General features: G+C 37.4%; 1 protein-coding gene and 1 long non-coding RNA gene across 13 annotated transcripts in view; one reads left to right on the forward strand and one right to left on the reverse strand.

Moving 5' to 3' along the window:
• syne2b (spectrin repeat containing, nuclear envelope 2b) overlaps nucleotides 1-14181 on the forward strand; it is a 124283-nt gene that overhangs the window by 71400 nt on the left and 38702 nt on the right. For all 11 annotated transcript variants that reach the window (XM_079843340.1, XM_079843345.1, XM_079843348.1 and 8 more), the window contains 13 exons: nucleotides 268-441; nucleotides 648-779; nucleotides 888-1105; nucleotides 1313-1442; nucleotides 3098-3592; nucleotides 3963-4112; nucleotides 5844-6020; nucleotides 6099-6254; nucleotides 12802-12948; nucleotides 13061-13231; nucleotides 13333-13466; nucleotides 13549-13744; nucleotides 13969-14151. In XM_079843340.1, coding sequence (XP_079699466.1) covers nucleotides 268-441; nucleotides 648-779; nucleotides 888-1105; nucleotides 1313-1442; nucleotides 3098-3592; nucleotides 3963-4112; nucleotides 5844-6020; nucleotides 6099-6254; nucleotides 12802-12948; nucleotides 13061-13231; nucleotides 13333-13466; nucleotides 13549-13744; nucleotides 13969-14151 — 2463 coding nt within the window. The remainder of the gene's footprint in view (nucleotides 1-267; nucleotides 442-647; nucleotides 780-887; nucleotides 1106-1312; nucleotides 1443-3097; nucleotides 3593-3962; nucleotides 4113-5843; nucleotides 6021-6098; nucleotides 6255-12801; nucleotides 12949-13060; nucleotides 13232-13332; nucleotides 13467-13548; nucleotides 13745-13968; nucleotides 14152-14181) is intronic.
• Nucleotides 7519-10407, reverse strand: LOC307142459. 2 transcript variants are annotated; one of them, XR_013818475.1, is made up of 7 exons: nucleotides 10281-10407; nucleotides 9635-9708; nucleotides 9410-9457; nucleotides 9244-9326; nucleotides 8888-9093; nucleotides 8560-8719; nucleotides 7519-8401 (listed from the first exon to the last, which is right to left on the reverse strand). It is a non-coding gene; the product is annotated as an uncharacterized lncRNA (long non-coding RNA). The 2 variants fall into 2 exon arrangements; XR_013818474.1 differs by lacking the exon at nucleotides 8560-8719.

Here is a 14181-nt window from a genome sequence, read left to right on the forward strand (position 1 = left end):
TACTGTAGCTCAAATTGCTCAAGAAGTTAATGCTGGTTCTGATAGAAAGGTACCTTTAGGGTTATAGTGGAGTCCATGGCTCGACAGATCAGGGCTGTTTTGGCAGCTAAAGGGGGACCAACACAATATTATGAAGGTGGTCATAATGTTATGCCTGATCATTGTACACATACATACAGCCATGAATCATGCACACTACACAGCAGCACCATTACAGTTTTAGCAGGGCCTGCTCTCATTCATCTCTATAACTTTGTAAATCTACAGGTGTTTTTTCGATCTCTGGCTGCCCACTTGCGGACACTGCAGCAACTGAGTGTGCGGATCCCAGACAGCGCCTCCTCTGGCTGGGAGACTGAAGTGTCTGAGGTGGAACGCCAAGTGTCCAGTGTCCTGCAGCAGGCTCAGGCTGTTGGCTCAGTACTGCACTCCGCTCTGCAGGTACGAGATTGAGGGAATCAAGAAATCATGAGGAATGACATTTCTATAGTTTTTATGTATGGAAATCTGCATCAACCATTAAGAAACAAATGGGATTGATTAGTGGATGAAAAAAGGAACTGATAGATTGAATGACCAATAGCAGCTTTTAATATATTTTTTAACTAAAATACACTTCCCTTGATAAGGACTTTGATGTATTTTAGGTTTGCACTCATTGGGATGAAAATCAGTCCTGGTTAGAACCCCTACTGCAGAGGTTAGAGACTCAACTTCCCATAACTCCTCTGTGGGACCAAACTGAAGGGCAGCTCAGCGAGAATATTTCTGTGTATCAGGTAATGGTTTAAACTTATATTTAGTCAATTAACCTACATATATACCTTTAAATCAGAATGCAGGCATATTTGGAGATATCCCTGAATTCTTCTTGGTGTTTGTGATAGAGTGTGTTGGCGGTTCTGGAGCAGAACAGAGCTCGTATTATTCTGGTTTTGGATGAGGGCCGTAGACAGCAGGAGCAGATTTCTTGTAGTGAAGTGGGTGTTCCTGTACACATATTGAGTGTGTCCCCAGCAAGGCTGGAGCAGCGATTGGTTGCACTTAAGAGGAGGGTGGAGCAAGGTCTAGACTCCACCCACCGTCTCAAGAAGCTTTGGAACAGGTATAAATAAATGTTGTGGGTAAATTTAAGTTTGACTAATTTTTCTTGCCAATATGCATCATTTTTGTACATTCTTTTAAAATCACAATATTTTGAGTCATATGTACTCACTTAAATCATGTTTAATAAGAGAGATATGGAAAAGGACACAGAGGATAAATACAAAGTAGGCCTATTTTATATTACCACTGTTTACTTTTTGTCCAGGTACCATAGCGATTTTGAGGCTTTGAATGAGTGGAAAGAACGAGCCAGAGAAAACCTGCATAGATGGAGTGATCACATGAACACAGCTGAACAGGAAGCGGACACCCTCTGCCAGTTTCATCACTTCATAGTCAGTCAACTAGTGATTCTGATCATTCATTTTTAATTTCTATTATTTTGAACAATAAGATGACGGAAAAACTTGGTGCCCATTTATAGGATTTACAGAATATATATACTTTTTAAGAACTTTTTTGAAAGGGTTAGTTCACCCAAAAATAAAAATTTTCTCATCATTTACTCTCATCATTACCCTCATGTCATTTCAAACCCATAAGACTTTCATTCATCTCAAAAAATATATATTTTTAATGAAATCTGAGAGCCTTCTGTCCCTCCATAGTCAGTCCAACAACTACCATTTTGTTGCTTCAAAAAGTTCATAAAGAGATCGTAAAAAGAATCCATAAGAATCGATCGGCTTAGTCCAAATTTTCTCAAGAGACTCAATCGCTTTATATGATGAACAAATTAAATTTTTATTCACATATAAGCATTCATCAACTCGCACATCAGTTGTGGTAAATGGAAGCTCAAGCATGTTCGCTTGACGTGTGAGAACCAATGAGGTTCATTCTCGTGTGTAACACAGCACGTTTGAGCTTCAGCAAGAACCAATGAGGTTCATTCTCGTGTGTTACGCAGCATATTAGAGCTTCTTCAAGAACCAATGAGGTTCATTCTCGTGTGTTACGCAGCACATTAGAGCTTCTTCAAGAACCAATGAGGTTCATTCTCGTGTGTTATGCAGCACATTAGAGCTTCTTCAAGAACCAATGAGGTTCATTCTCGTGTGTTATGCAGCACATTAGAGCTTCTTCAAGAACCAATGAAGTTCATTCTCGTGTGTTATGCAGCACATTAGAGCTTCTTCAAGAACCAATGAGGTTCATTCTCGTGTGTTATGCAGCGCGTTTGAGCTTCTTCAAGAACCAATTAGGTTCATTCTTGTGTTACGCAGCATATTAGAGCTTCTTCAAGAACCAATGAGGTTAATTCTCGTGTTATGCAGCACGTTTGAGCTTCTGCAAGAACCAATGAGGTTTGTTCTTGCGCGTCAATCAGGTTTGATTGAGCTTCTGTTTATGAATTTTTATATATAACATTTTTATATGAAAAGTTTTTTCATCATATAAAGCGATTAAGTCTCTTCAGAAAATTTGGACTAAACCGCTCAATTAATATGGATTAGATTTACAATCTCTTTATGAACATTATCATTATCTCTGCAATGAAATATCTCGGATTTCATCAAAAAGATCTTAATTTGTGTTCCTAAGATGAACGAAGGTCTTACGGGTTTTGAATGACATGAGGGTGAGTAAATGATGAAAATATTTTCATTTTTGGGTGAACTAACCCTTTAAATTTAAATTTGATCAACTGGCTCATTTGCACAAACGTTGGATTCAGTGTTACTTTTGTATTATGTATATACTTTTGTATATTTATTCATATTTTGAATTAGGTTTTACTTTTGCATTTTCATTTCATTACAATTTAATTGAATTCAATTAGTTTTAACTTATTAATTAAAATTTTAACTTATTAATTTAAAAAAATGTTTTAATAATGTTAATACTTCAACTTTTTTATTGCAGTTGTTATTTCATTAATTCTTTTTCATATTTTATTTGATTTCAATTAACGAATATAATTTTGGTTAATGTTAACCTTTTGTTTTAGTTAACGTTGACAACAGTGGTTGTGATGTTTTTGACACAGGAGTTCATTAAGGAGCTAGAGGTGAAATCTGCTCTAAAGGCATCAGTGATCAGCTCTGGATCTTTGATCCTGTTGCTCGGTGAAAGAGAACATATCATTAAAACACAGAAGATCAGCAGAAGCTCTAGTGCTCCAAGAAAATACACTCCCTCTGGAAATACAACAATATCTGAAGACCTAGAGCCAAGTGAAACTAGCAATATCACTTCTATCAACCCTGAAGACTCCTCATCTCCTTCAGAAACCAATGTTTCTTCTATTCCAAACATCTTCTCAGAAGAAACTCTTTCAACCACAGAGAGATCAGATGCAAACATCACAAATGAAGGTGTTATCTTGGAGGAACCAACGTCATCTGCACTTGATTTGTCTGTAAAACAAGAGCTGCTTCTTTCCCCGGTTCTTCTGACCCTGCAGTCCCAGCTCTCTAAGGTGGAGCAAGACTGGGTGGAGATACAGACACACATAGCCGCCGTCCAACAGAGACTGCACCAGGTACATTTTATTCTGTACTTCAATTTGTCTGAAATTATAGCTTGTACTGCATCATTACTAACTGTTCCCTGGATGGCTGGAAAGAAATACCATTCGGTTTCATGTTCTTGGGTTTGGAGCATTGAAGGAGAACATCAGGAATAAAAGTTTTTATGAAGGTCATGCAGCCATGATTTCCTCTATCAATCTGTGATGAATAGAGTCTCTGTCCTTTTTTCATCCATTATGAGGCTCTCTTTCTTGTTCTCATCCCCTTTTCTTCTTTGATTATATGTGTCACCCCTCACCTGGCTCACCTGGCTCCACTGTTTTCTTTCTTCTTTATTCTCTCTACCTCTGTCTATCTCTCTGATTTCTCTCTCTCTCTCAGAGTGTGGTGGAGAGCCAGTGTCCTGAAGGACTGCTGGCTGATGTGTGTGGCTGGATTACAGGTGCTGAGAGCAAGTTACAGGCGGATGAACGAGAGTGTCACAGCACCTGTACCACGGCAGAGCTCACACACCTGCTCGGAGCATATCAGGTACTTTGTTCTCTTTTTAACTATCAATCAATAATAACATTTCAGTAATGAACAAATAAAATAGATGATCTTGGGTTTGGATTTTACTTTATCCTAAATAGTAGGGCTGCACAATATATCGAAATTATCGAAATATCGCAAATATACATATCGCGTTATGCATATCGCAACGGCACGCAATATCTGAAGGATTTTAATAGGCTACTTCCACATTGTGAAAACGTCACGTTTTAGGTGACGCATATAGCATATGTCTGCTGTCTGACACACACACCGAGGCGTGCACACAAGCCGCCTCTCTGAAAGCGTGTGATCCTTTCAGTTTTGTTCCGTGCCTTGTTACGCACTCGAACTGTCAAATACACACACAGTTATGTCAAAATGGCTGTCTTGACCAGTATTCATGTAAACACAGTCGGTTATGCTTTAAGTGAACACCATCAGTTGGGCAAAGAAACCCAATGTGTGTCAATAGGGTCTGTGCATTAGGTCTTAAAGTGACAGCCTACTAATACAGTAAACCTGCTAATACAGTAAACCTGCCGCTGTCTGTTAAACAACAAAAGAAAAAGAGAAAATCATTAAAGGTGAATAACCTTTGTAGCTTTATTATGTATCAGTGTATATTTAATTCATGTGAAGATTACTGTTTTTAGTTCTATTTTTTAATAACAAAGATAAATTAAAATAACAAAAATAATCGTCCACCCCTATTTCAGGTGTCTTTGTTTACCTGGATGTTCTTGATGTTAAGTTTTAGGTTGATAAAACGATATATTACCAAGTCAAGCAAAGAGTTTTTGGTATTTAAATATTGGCATTACATTTTTTGTTTGTTTACATTTTTGTTAAAATGATATTGTCAGATTTGTGACATTCATTTTTGCTAAAACACTGCTGGTCACTTTCAGAAGTTGTAGCAATGCTTTCTTTTCCCAGAAAGAATGTGAAACACATAAATGGTATCATTCTCAGTTTTTAAAATATAATTTAAATTGATTTTACATACAATTAAAGCAATATCGTATCGCATATCGAATATCGCATTATTTAACAAGGTTATTACATATGCATTTTTCTTCAATATCGCACAGCCCTACTAAATAGTGAAATAAAGTACAAAATATAAAATATTATAGTAATTAATTGATCTTGTTTTTCTTTACATTTTCAATGTATTATGGCTTATTGTATGTCCAATATAAACAGAGCTAAGGAGTTGTATAAAGAAAGATAACAATAGTGAAATAAAATGTAATTAAATCAAATTATTAAAATTTAAATTAAAAGAATGCAGAGTACACTTATAAAAAGCAGTCAGCAAATAACACAAAGGAATACATTATGAAAATAATTATGAAAATTTAATTAACTCTCTTTTTCGTTCTCTTTTTCTGTTCTTTTTTTTGTTAACTGTGCTTTATTGACATGACAAAAATTTGCATCGCCAAAGTGTTTGCAGCTTAGCTCTGTGAAATGAAAAGGTGTAAATGAAGTACAAAGTGAAACCTAGAAAGTAACATTCAGCAAATACAAAAAAAGATTAAACAAGAGTAATTAACTTTTTATCTCGCTTTCTCTCTCTCTTTATTTCACTATTCCCTTTCTGAACACATTTTCACAGTATTTTTTTATATACCAGTATTGATGGTGATATAGTTTTAACTTTCAGAAAATTTCAACAAAATTTCAAAAATGACTTTTGGTCTTTCTTATTTTCTCTCTGTCCAGGGGATGAAGAGAGAGATGGCATGTCAGCAGATGTCGGTTGACTTTATTAATCAGTGCGAGCTGAAGCAGGTCGGTTTTGACTCTCACATCAGCAGGTACAAACACACTGCGTTTGCTGAAAGCCTGGGACACGTCAGTCTGCGCTGGCTTACACTACAGGCTCACCTGAACATACAGGTGACTTTATTAAGTTTATTAGTAGAATGTATACAGGTAACCAACACAGACTAACACAGATTGTAATGTGTTTCACAGATTCGTCATATTGAAGAACAGGTGAGGATAAGTGCAGAGCGAGATAACAAACTACACCTCCTGCAGCGCTGGGTCAAAGGTCAAAAACAATGGATGCGATTGGCTGAAAGACCCATCAGTCGCTCGTTTGCTGAGAGGAGCCTGAAGGAATGTGAAGTGAGTCGCTGATATTTTCTGGTTGTGGTAACTGATTTGATTTGATGTTGATGCTCACATACCTTAAAGTCTGCATGAAACCGAAGTTGCCATAGCCTTTACTTCCCTATTGTGACATATATCTGAGTGAAATGGACTCTCGAAGAAGGAAAAAAATTTTCATTATTAGCGGTAGTTCATTATTAGTTAATCGGTAACTCCTATTTTTTCCAAACCGCCCCGATGACTACTAAGAACTACTATATACAGGTTCATACAACCCCAAATCAGAAAAAGTTGGGACAGTATGGAAAACACAAATAAAAAAAGAATGAAGTGATTTCTAAATTTACTTTCACTTATTCATTATTTCATTGCAGACTATATGAACACAAAATATTTCATGTTTTGTCTGGTCAACTTCATGTCATTTGTAAATATGCATCCTTTCCTCTCATTTAGACCTGCAACACATTTCCAAAAAAGTTGGGACTGGAGCAATTTAGGGCTAGTAATGAGGTAAAATGGTTAAAAAATGATGTGATTTGAAACAGGTGATGTCAACAGGTGATTGTAATTATGATTTGGTACAAAAGCAGCATCCAAGAAAGGTCTAATCCTTTAGGAGCAAAGATGGGCCGAGGATCGCCAGTTTGCCAACAAATACGTGAGAAAATTATTGAAATGTTTAAAAACAATGTTCCTCAAAGAAAGATAGGAAGAGATTTGGATATTTCACATTCAACAGTGCATAACATAATTAAAAGATTCAAGGAATCTGAAGGAATTTCAGTGCGAATAGGACAAGGGCGCAAGCCTAAGCTGAACAACCGTGATCTCCGATCCCTCAGGCAGCACTGCATCAAGAATCGTCATTCATCTATAAGCGATATCACCACATGGGCTCAGGACTACTTTGGCAAACCTTTGTCAAGTACCACAATATCCCAGATAGCAATGAGTCGGCGGACCACCGGCGGTGATCCGGCGGTTGTAGAAGCGTCAGAATTGCGTAATCGCAAACACGTTTGACGGCGCACCGCCGGCGGCAGCCGCTTTTTAAAAGCGGCAGCCGGCTTCCTACCGCCTTCGTTCCGCCGCCGGCCCGCAGGCAAACCGCCGTTCCGCCGCCTTTATACCAGAAGGCGGCCCGGCGGAGGCAAACGCTTTTTTCGAGCGATCTGCCTCCGCTTATTGTGTAATAAATAATATATATTTATTTATTTATTATTCATATTTGTAACATGCAGTTTATGATGGATAATAATTGAACAAACCAGATAAATTCCCATTTGGCATTTTTATTCCACATTTCAAAGTACAGTAACTGTCAATGATACAAGATAATATAAATGAAATACAAATAACAGACAATAAATAAGCTTAAATAGGCCTATAAATAACAATTTTTACTAAAGAACCTGCATGTTTCCAATTAAATTTTGGTTTAAAAAAAAAAACAGCCTTACAAGCAAATTATAACACTACAATATTTGTTAATAACAAAGACGTCAGCTCTGGGATGAAAAGAATTACCATTAAACATTATATCAAATAATGAGGATATTTGGTACCAAAGAATGTGCAGGATACCAAATAAATCGAGGTATAACATCACATTTAACAAGCCATTTCTAACAATAGGATAAATGGTAATAATTTAGAGTAAAGCTCTGGAGAAGAATAGAACAGTAGTAGAACAGACCATTATAACAAGCCTGACTATGGGTTCTCTGGTTTTCCCCGACCTCCAGAATGAGGCAGCGCAAATTGGCTTATCTTCAGTGATTTCTTGTGCGCCTATATAAAGGACAAACAACCTCGCCATCCCATATCCATCCAAGGAGCTGCCTTCAAGGCAGGGTCACAGGGAATAAAAAAAAAAAAAGTAATTTCCACAGTGAACAGTGTGGATTGGGTGAGTGTAGCCTGAAACTTCTGGCTTCTTTAGGGGTCTTGATGTTACTGACTGCAGGATAAAGAAAGGGTTCCAGGTGTCAGTAGTCAGCAGTCAGCCTAGGTGTAAGAGGTCGGCTGTGGGTCCCTCTCAGCTGTGCGGCGTCTTTTTCCGCCTTCATGATCAGATGTTCCTTTCAGGTAACGCATAACGTTAACCTGGACCGCCTCATCAGTGGCATCCTGGGTTGCCGGGTTCTTCCGGATGGCTCCTGTAGAAAATACAGATCTGTCATTCCATTTGAATGACATAAGGCCACACACATCTACTTAAATATATAACAAATTTATATATTTCTATCTATCTATCTATCTATCTATCTATCTATCTATCTATCTATCTATATATCTATCTATCTATATATATTACTTTGAACAATGGTCTTCAGGAACATGTCTCTAAAACATGCTTTATCCCCTACACCAGTCCAGGTTGTATTAATGGAAAGGTGATTAGAGAAGATACTCTGAAGCATTCGCCACACGGTTGTTTTTAGGTCCCTCCCACATTTGATTGCCAAAAACCGAAGCTGAAAATACAAAAAAGTGTTACAAATTACATATCTCTGAAGCTTCTCATACATAAATATAAAAATGTGACAGGCTGTGGATTCAGACTGTAGAATATGCAGTGTACAATCTTAAATTTTACTTTTTAGATTACCCTACAGCATTATAAACAAAATCAGCACACTTACTGGAGCTCTTTATCCTGCCTCAAACTGTTGTCAAGCAACGCCAAATGGGTTGTCGAGGGGGAGTAACAGACCCCCTGGCAGGGAGAACTCTCCAAAAGACACATTGGCACTGAAATGTTGCCGCATAGTGTCCATTTTGTTGTCCATGCTACGCACAACATCGCCAAACTCTCCAAGACGTCGCAGCATTAGGGTCTGATCTGCACCTACAGGGGTTCACAGAATAAAAGAATAAAGCAGTAAGTCCTGGTCCCTCAACTACTAAACTATGACATTTACAACTAGGTCTACTACATGTACAGGTGGCCCCAGTGGGAATTAAACCAACAACCACAGGTGTTGTTTGCAAGTTGTACCTGATTGCCCAGTACGAGCAAACGTCATCAACATTGTTTCACTTCCTTCACCTGCTCTTGAAGTGAGCCGCTGCCATCCGAAGCTACAAAATGAAAGGCATTTGGTAATTTTGGACCTACATCACAGTCAAAGAAGTAAAATTTAAGAAAGAGTGCATGTTCTCACCTGCTCGTGCATTGCTTTCCCTCAGGGCTTGGTTCTCATTCTGGAAATCTACATAAAAAAAAATATATATATATATATATAAATAAAACAACAACTAAAGGCACAATTTTCCATACTGTTTAAGTTTCCAACAGCTGCAATTTCCTGTTTGTCCATCTCAACTCCTTTCAATATTCTTCTCCTTATAGCCCAGTAACTAGACATTGTGACTAACAATTTATTTACCTTGAAAGCCGAAACGATTGTCCAACAGTAGGTCTCTTGGATGAAGATAACCGATTGTGCTCTGGTCAAGGTATCTGCAAGAAAATGTGAACAAAACCGCATTGTTAACGTTATACAGAATATACAGTAGCTATGCTGTGGGGGGAAAAACTGGTCAGCCAAATGTGGAACAGTAAAATGTATTCATTCAGTGTAGTGATTCAAGTAAACTGCATTGTCCTCAAACATAAAAAGTACAGCAGTTCAGAGAAATAACTCATAAATCACCTTAAATGCTAGAAGAACAGTAGCAACACAGCACATGTTAGCTAACACTCGCTAAAACTGACCTAGCAGCATGCTTGTTCGGACTAACAAAATAATTTAAATAACATATACATCATTCTGTTTTGTTAGAAAACACCAAAAGTTAAACTTAAGTCTTTCTAGATGTAAAGCTTTGGCTAATTTACCTACAGTAGCTAGATACATTTGAACATGTAGAACATGCTTGAACTCAGTGTGTAAAAAAGGCGAAACAGCACGTGTTAGCTAACACAGTTATATCAGCGTGCGTGTCGGCACAAACAAATTAAAACAACCTACCGGTATATACATCAAAAATGAACATAATATTGTGTTACACAAAAAGGAAACATGTACTTACTTAAACGCTCGTAGTCGAGGATATTTTCTGATCTCCTCTCTTCAAATACTAAAACCGTGTGATAAGTTGCCGGCCGCTGTTGGTAAATCTGTTTCATATGTTTTTCCGGTTTGTTTTCCGTCTTTTTTAGGTATACTGCCCCTCTCGGCCGGTGGAGGTACTTCTCTGTTTGGTTTGGTTTTATTTTTATTTAAATTAGTACATTTATAGACAAGTACAATACAAAAAGTACAATGAGAGAAAAATAAAAATAATAAAGCATTGTGGTACAGTTCCGAATATGTAGAACAAAGAATAACAACAAATGTAACAATGTAGCCTATATAAAATAAATAATAAAAATAAGAATTCTGAGATAGAAAATACTTTATAATATTAAGGCAGTCACATGAAATTGAAAAGCTTTCAGGTTTCTGTTTTTGTAAGCTTTTTGTTTTGCGACCTCATGTTTGAAAGGGTTTCAAAGTATATTGTAAAAATCAGCTTTATAAAAGGTAATATTAGAGGGCTTCTTTTGAGTTATTCTTGTCTTATGAATGTAGAATTTTTCCTAAATAATTAATAATATATTTTTGTTTTTCAGAAAAATATGGGTTTTGAAAACAAAGTAAAATGTCATGAAGTTCTAAGTTCTAATTTTTTGTCATGTCTATTTTAAAGTCAGTCCAAAAAGAAATAGAAAAAGGGCAATACAAAAATAAAAGTGTTCAATATCCTAAAATGAACTTTCAAACTTTCTTAACCCTCCTATTATGCTAAAAAAAAGAAAAAAAAAGTATTACATCCATTATGGGTCAAATTGACCAACACTGTTTAAACACACTCAACATGCAAATAATCAAGTGAAAATTTAAATGTAATTTCCTAAACCTAACCTTATCATGGAATCAAGAGTCAAGAATCTGTTATAAACCCTAATGGCTTTGGAGCAAAAAAAAACTAATATTTGATATAATTCACATATAGGCTAGGCTATTATGATTTTATAATCGCTTCAAATGTGAGAACTAGTTAAAATGCTGTCAGTTCCACTCTATTTCCCAACAAGCCAAACATAGCCAAGTGGCTGGTCGAATATGAGAGTAGAAATCCTTGTATATCAAAGCGGCTTGCCGCCAGCCGGCCGCGGTCCATAAGGCGGAGGCAACCGCCAGAGAAAATGAAGCCGGCGGCCCGCCGGCTAGTCGGCCGCGGCATCTCGCAAGAAATGGGAGTGACGTATTCGGCGGCAAACGTTTCGTCACCGCCAGCGGGACGCACCTATAGCCGACAGCTTAGGGCCGGCGGCAAAAAGAAGCCGTGCCGATATTTTTTGCTATCTGGGATATAGTTACATCCACAAATGCCAGTTAAAACTGTACTGTGCCAAAAGGAAGCCCTATGTTAACAGTGTCCAGAAGCGCCGTCGACTTCTCTGGGCTCGGAGGCATCTGGGATGGACCATCACACAGTGGAAACGTGTACTGTGGTCAGATGAATCAGTATTTCAGGTATTTTTTGGGAGGAATGGACTCCATGTGCTCCAGACCAAAGAAGAAAAGGATCATCCAGACTGTTACCAGCAACAAGTCCAAAAGCCAGGATCTGTCATGGTATGGGGTTGTGTCAGTGCCCTTGGCAAAGGTAACTTGCACTTCTGTGAAGGTACCATTAATGCTGAAAAGTACAAAGAGATTTTGGAGCATAATATGCTGCCTTCAAGAAGACATCTTTTCCAGGGACGTCCATGCATATTTCAACAAGACAATGCAAAACCACATTCTGCACACATTACAAAGTCCTGGCTGTGGAGGAAGAGGGTACGGGTACTTGACCGGCCTGCCTGCAGTCCCGACCTGTCTCCAATAGAGAATGTGTGGCGCATTTTGAAGCGCAAAATGCGACAACGAAGACCCCGTACTGTTGCCCACCTTAAGACTTGTTTGCAGGAAGAATGGGACAAAATTACACCTGAAACACTTCATCACTTGGTGTCTTCAGTCCTTAAACGTCTTTTAAGTGTTGTGAAAAGGAATGGCAACATTACAAAGTGGTAAATGCTTTACTGTCCCAACTTTTTTTTTTAAATGTGTTGCAGGTCTGAATGACAGGAAAGGATGCATATTTACAAATGACATGAAGTTGACCAGACAAAACATGAAATATTTTGTGTTCATATTGTCTGCAATGAAATACAAGTCAAAGTAAATTTAGAAATCACTTCTTTCTTTTTTTTTGCGTTTTCCATACTGTCCCAACTTTTTCTGATTTGGGGTTGTAATTAATGTGAATAATGTGAAATGTGTAATTCATTCTGAAGTGAAGATCATGGTAACCCACAAGTAATGACTCGAGTGTTACCAAATCCATCAGAAGGAATTACTATCCAAAACCTTACAAAAACCTCAAATGCTTACAATAATTTCAGTCATTACTAGAGAGTTATACTACATTTATGATGGAACAGTATTCTAAAGTGTTACCAAATATATATGTATATGACATTTTAAAGGAATTTTAATGGTCTTTTTCTCATTCTCAGGAACTGGGGGAAAAGTTGAAGGCCAAATTCACTGAACTTACTGAGCTGAGAAAGAGGAGACTTTCCACTGATGAAGAGGACAGGGATAAAGACTTCCTCTCAAAAGCTCAAAATCTCTCACAATCTTTGACAGACCTCTCTCAACAGGTACAGAGACAGAAACTTGTTCCTTTGATTCAAAACAAACAGTCGTTTGAGTGTGTTTATTAACTTTAATAATGAATGTAATAATATGTAATATTTGTTTGTTTGTTTTTAGAGTAAAGTCCTTGGAAATACCCTGAGGGAGCTGTGTAAGGTGTGGTCTCAGTTTGAAAGTGGGAGGAGCCAGGCAACTGTAAACACAATGATGATCTGCCAATCACTAGAGTATTACCACGCCCCTCTGCTCTCCCTCTCCACTCTCCAGAACAACATCGATAAGCTACAGGTGTCGTCAGTTTTTCATTCCTAAGCTATTTTGTGTTACATTTGATTGTATTAGTTAATTATTTATAATTTATAATGATTTTTTATGATATATAATCACAGGTCTTAAAAGCTGAGACAGAGGAGAGTGACAGGCAATGGGAGGATCTTAACAAGACAACATTAATCCTTATTGGTGGAATTAGCACAGACTCTGCCCAGATATTATCCGAGCACCTAGAAAAAGAAAAAGCAAGGTTAAACTTCACACATCTCAGCAAAACAATGTGAATATTTAAGTGAATGTTCAAGCTCATTCACCTGTGTGTTGTCCTTTAGGTGGTCAGAGGCGAAGGAAAAGGTCATACACACATTGGAGAGGTCACACAGTCTTCTGAAGGTGTGGCAGAGATACTCTGATGCGAGATGCACCTGCTCTGATCAGCTCCGACATCACAGAGAACAGCTTGCCATGCACAACAAAACACCATCTGACAATAAACAACTCACACACAGCCTCGCAGAGCTGAAGACTGTGAGTTCAATGCAAATACAATAAAATTTTAAAATTTTTAAATCAATGGGATTTTTAAAAAAAAAGGAAAAAGAAAAAAGAAATGATTCTGAACTACAGTAATCAAATAAGCATTATAATTATATAATTGCAATAATATAATATAATAAATATTTTTGTAAAAAAATAAAAAATAAAAAAAAATGTATGTCACACATCTCATTGTCCTTATTTTCTTCTCTTAGATGTTACAGAAAGGTTCAGAGACCCTGCAGACTGATGTTAATGAAATGCTTGAAGCGTCTAAAGATCTGATTGAACAGGTGGATGATGAAGATGCTGTTTTCATCAGATCAGAATGTCGTTTGCTTACACGAGGTTACCTGCAGTTAGAACAGACTCTGAAAGGACGAATTGAACACATGCAGGTAAGACTCCTATACATTAACATATGTGTT

Source organism: Gobio gobio (genome assembly GCF_949357685.1).
Source record: "Gobio gobio genome assembly, chromosome: 18".
Classification (NCBI taxonomy): Eukaryota; Metazoa; Chordata; class Actinopteri; order Cypriniformes; family Gobionidae; genus Gobio; species Gobio gobio.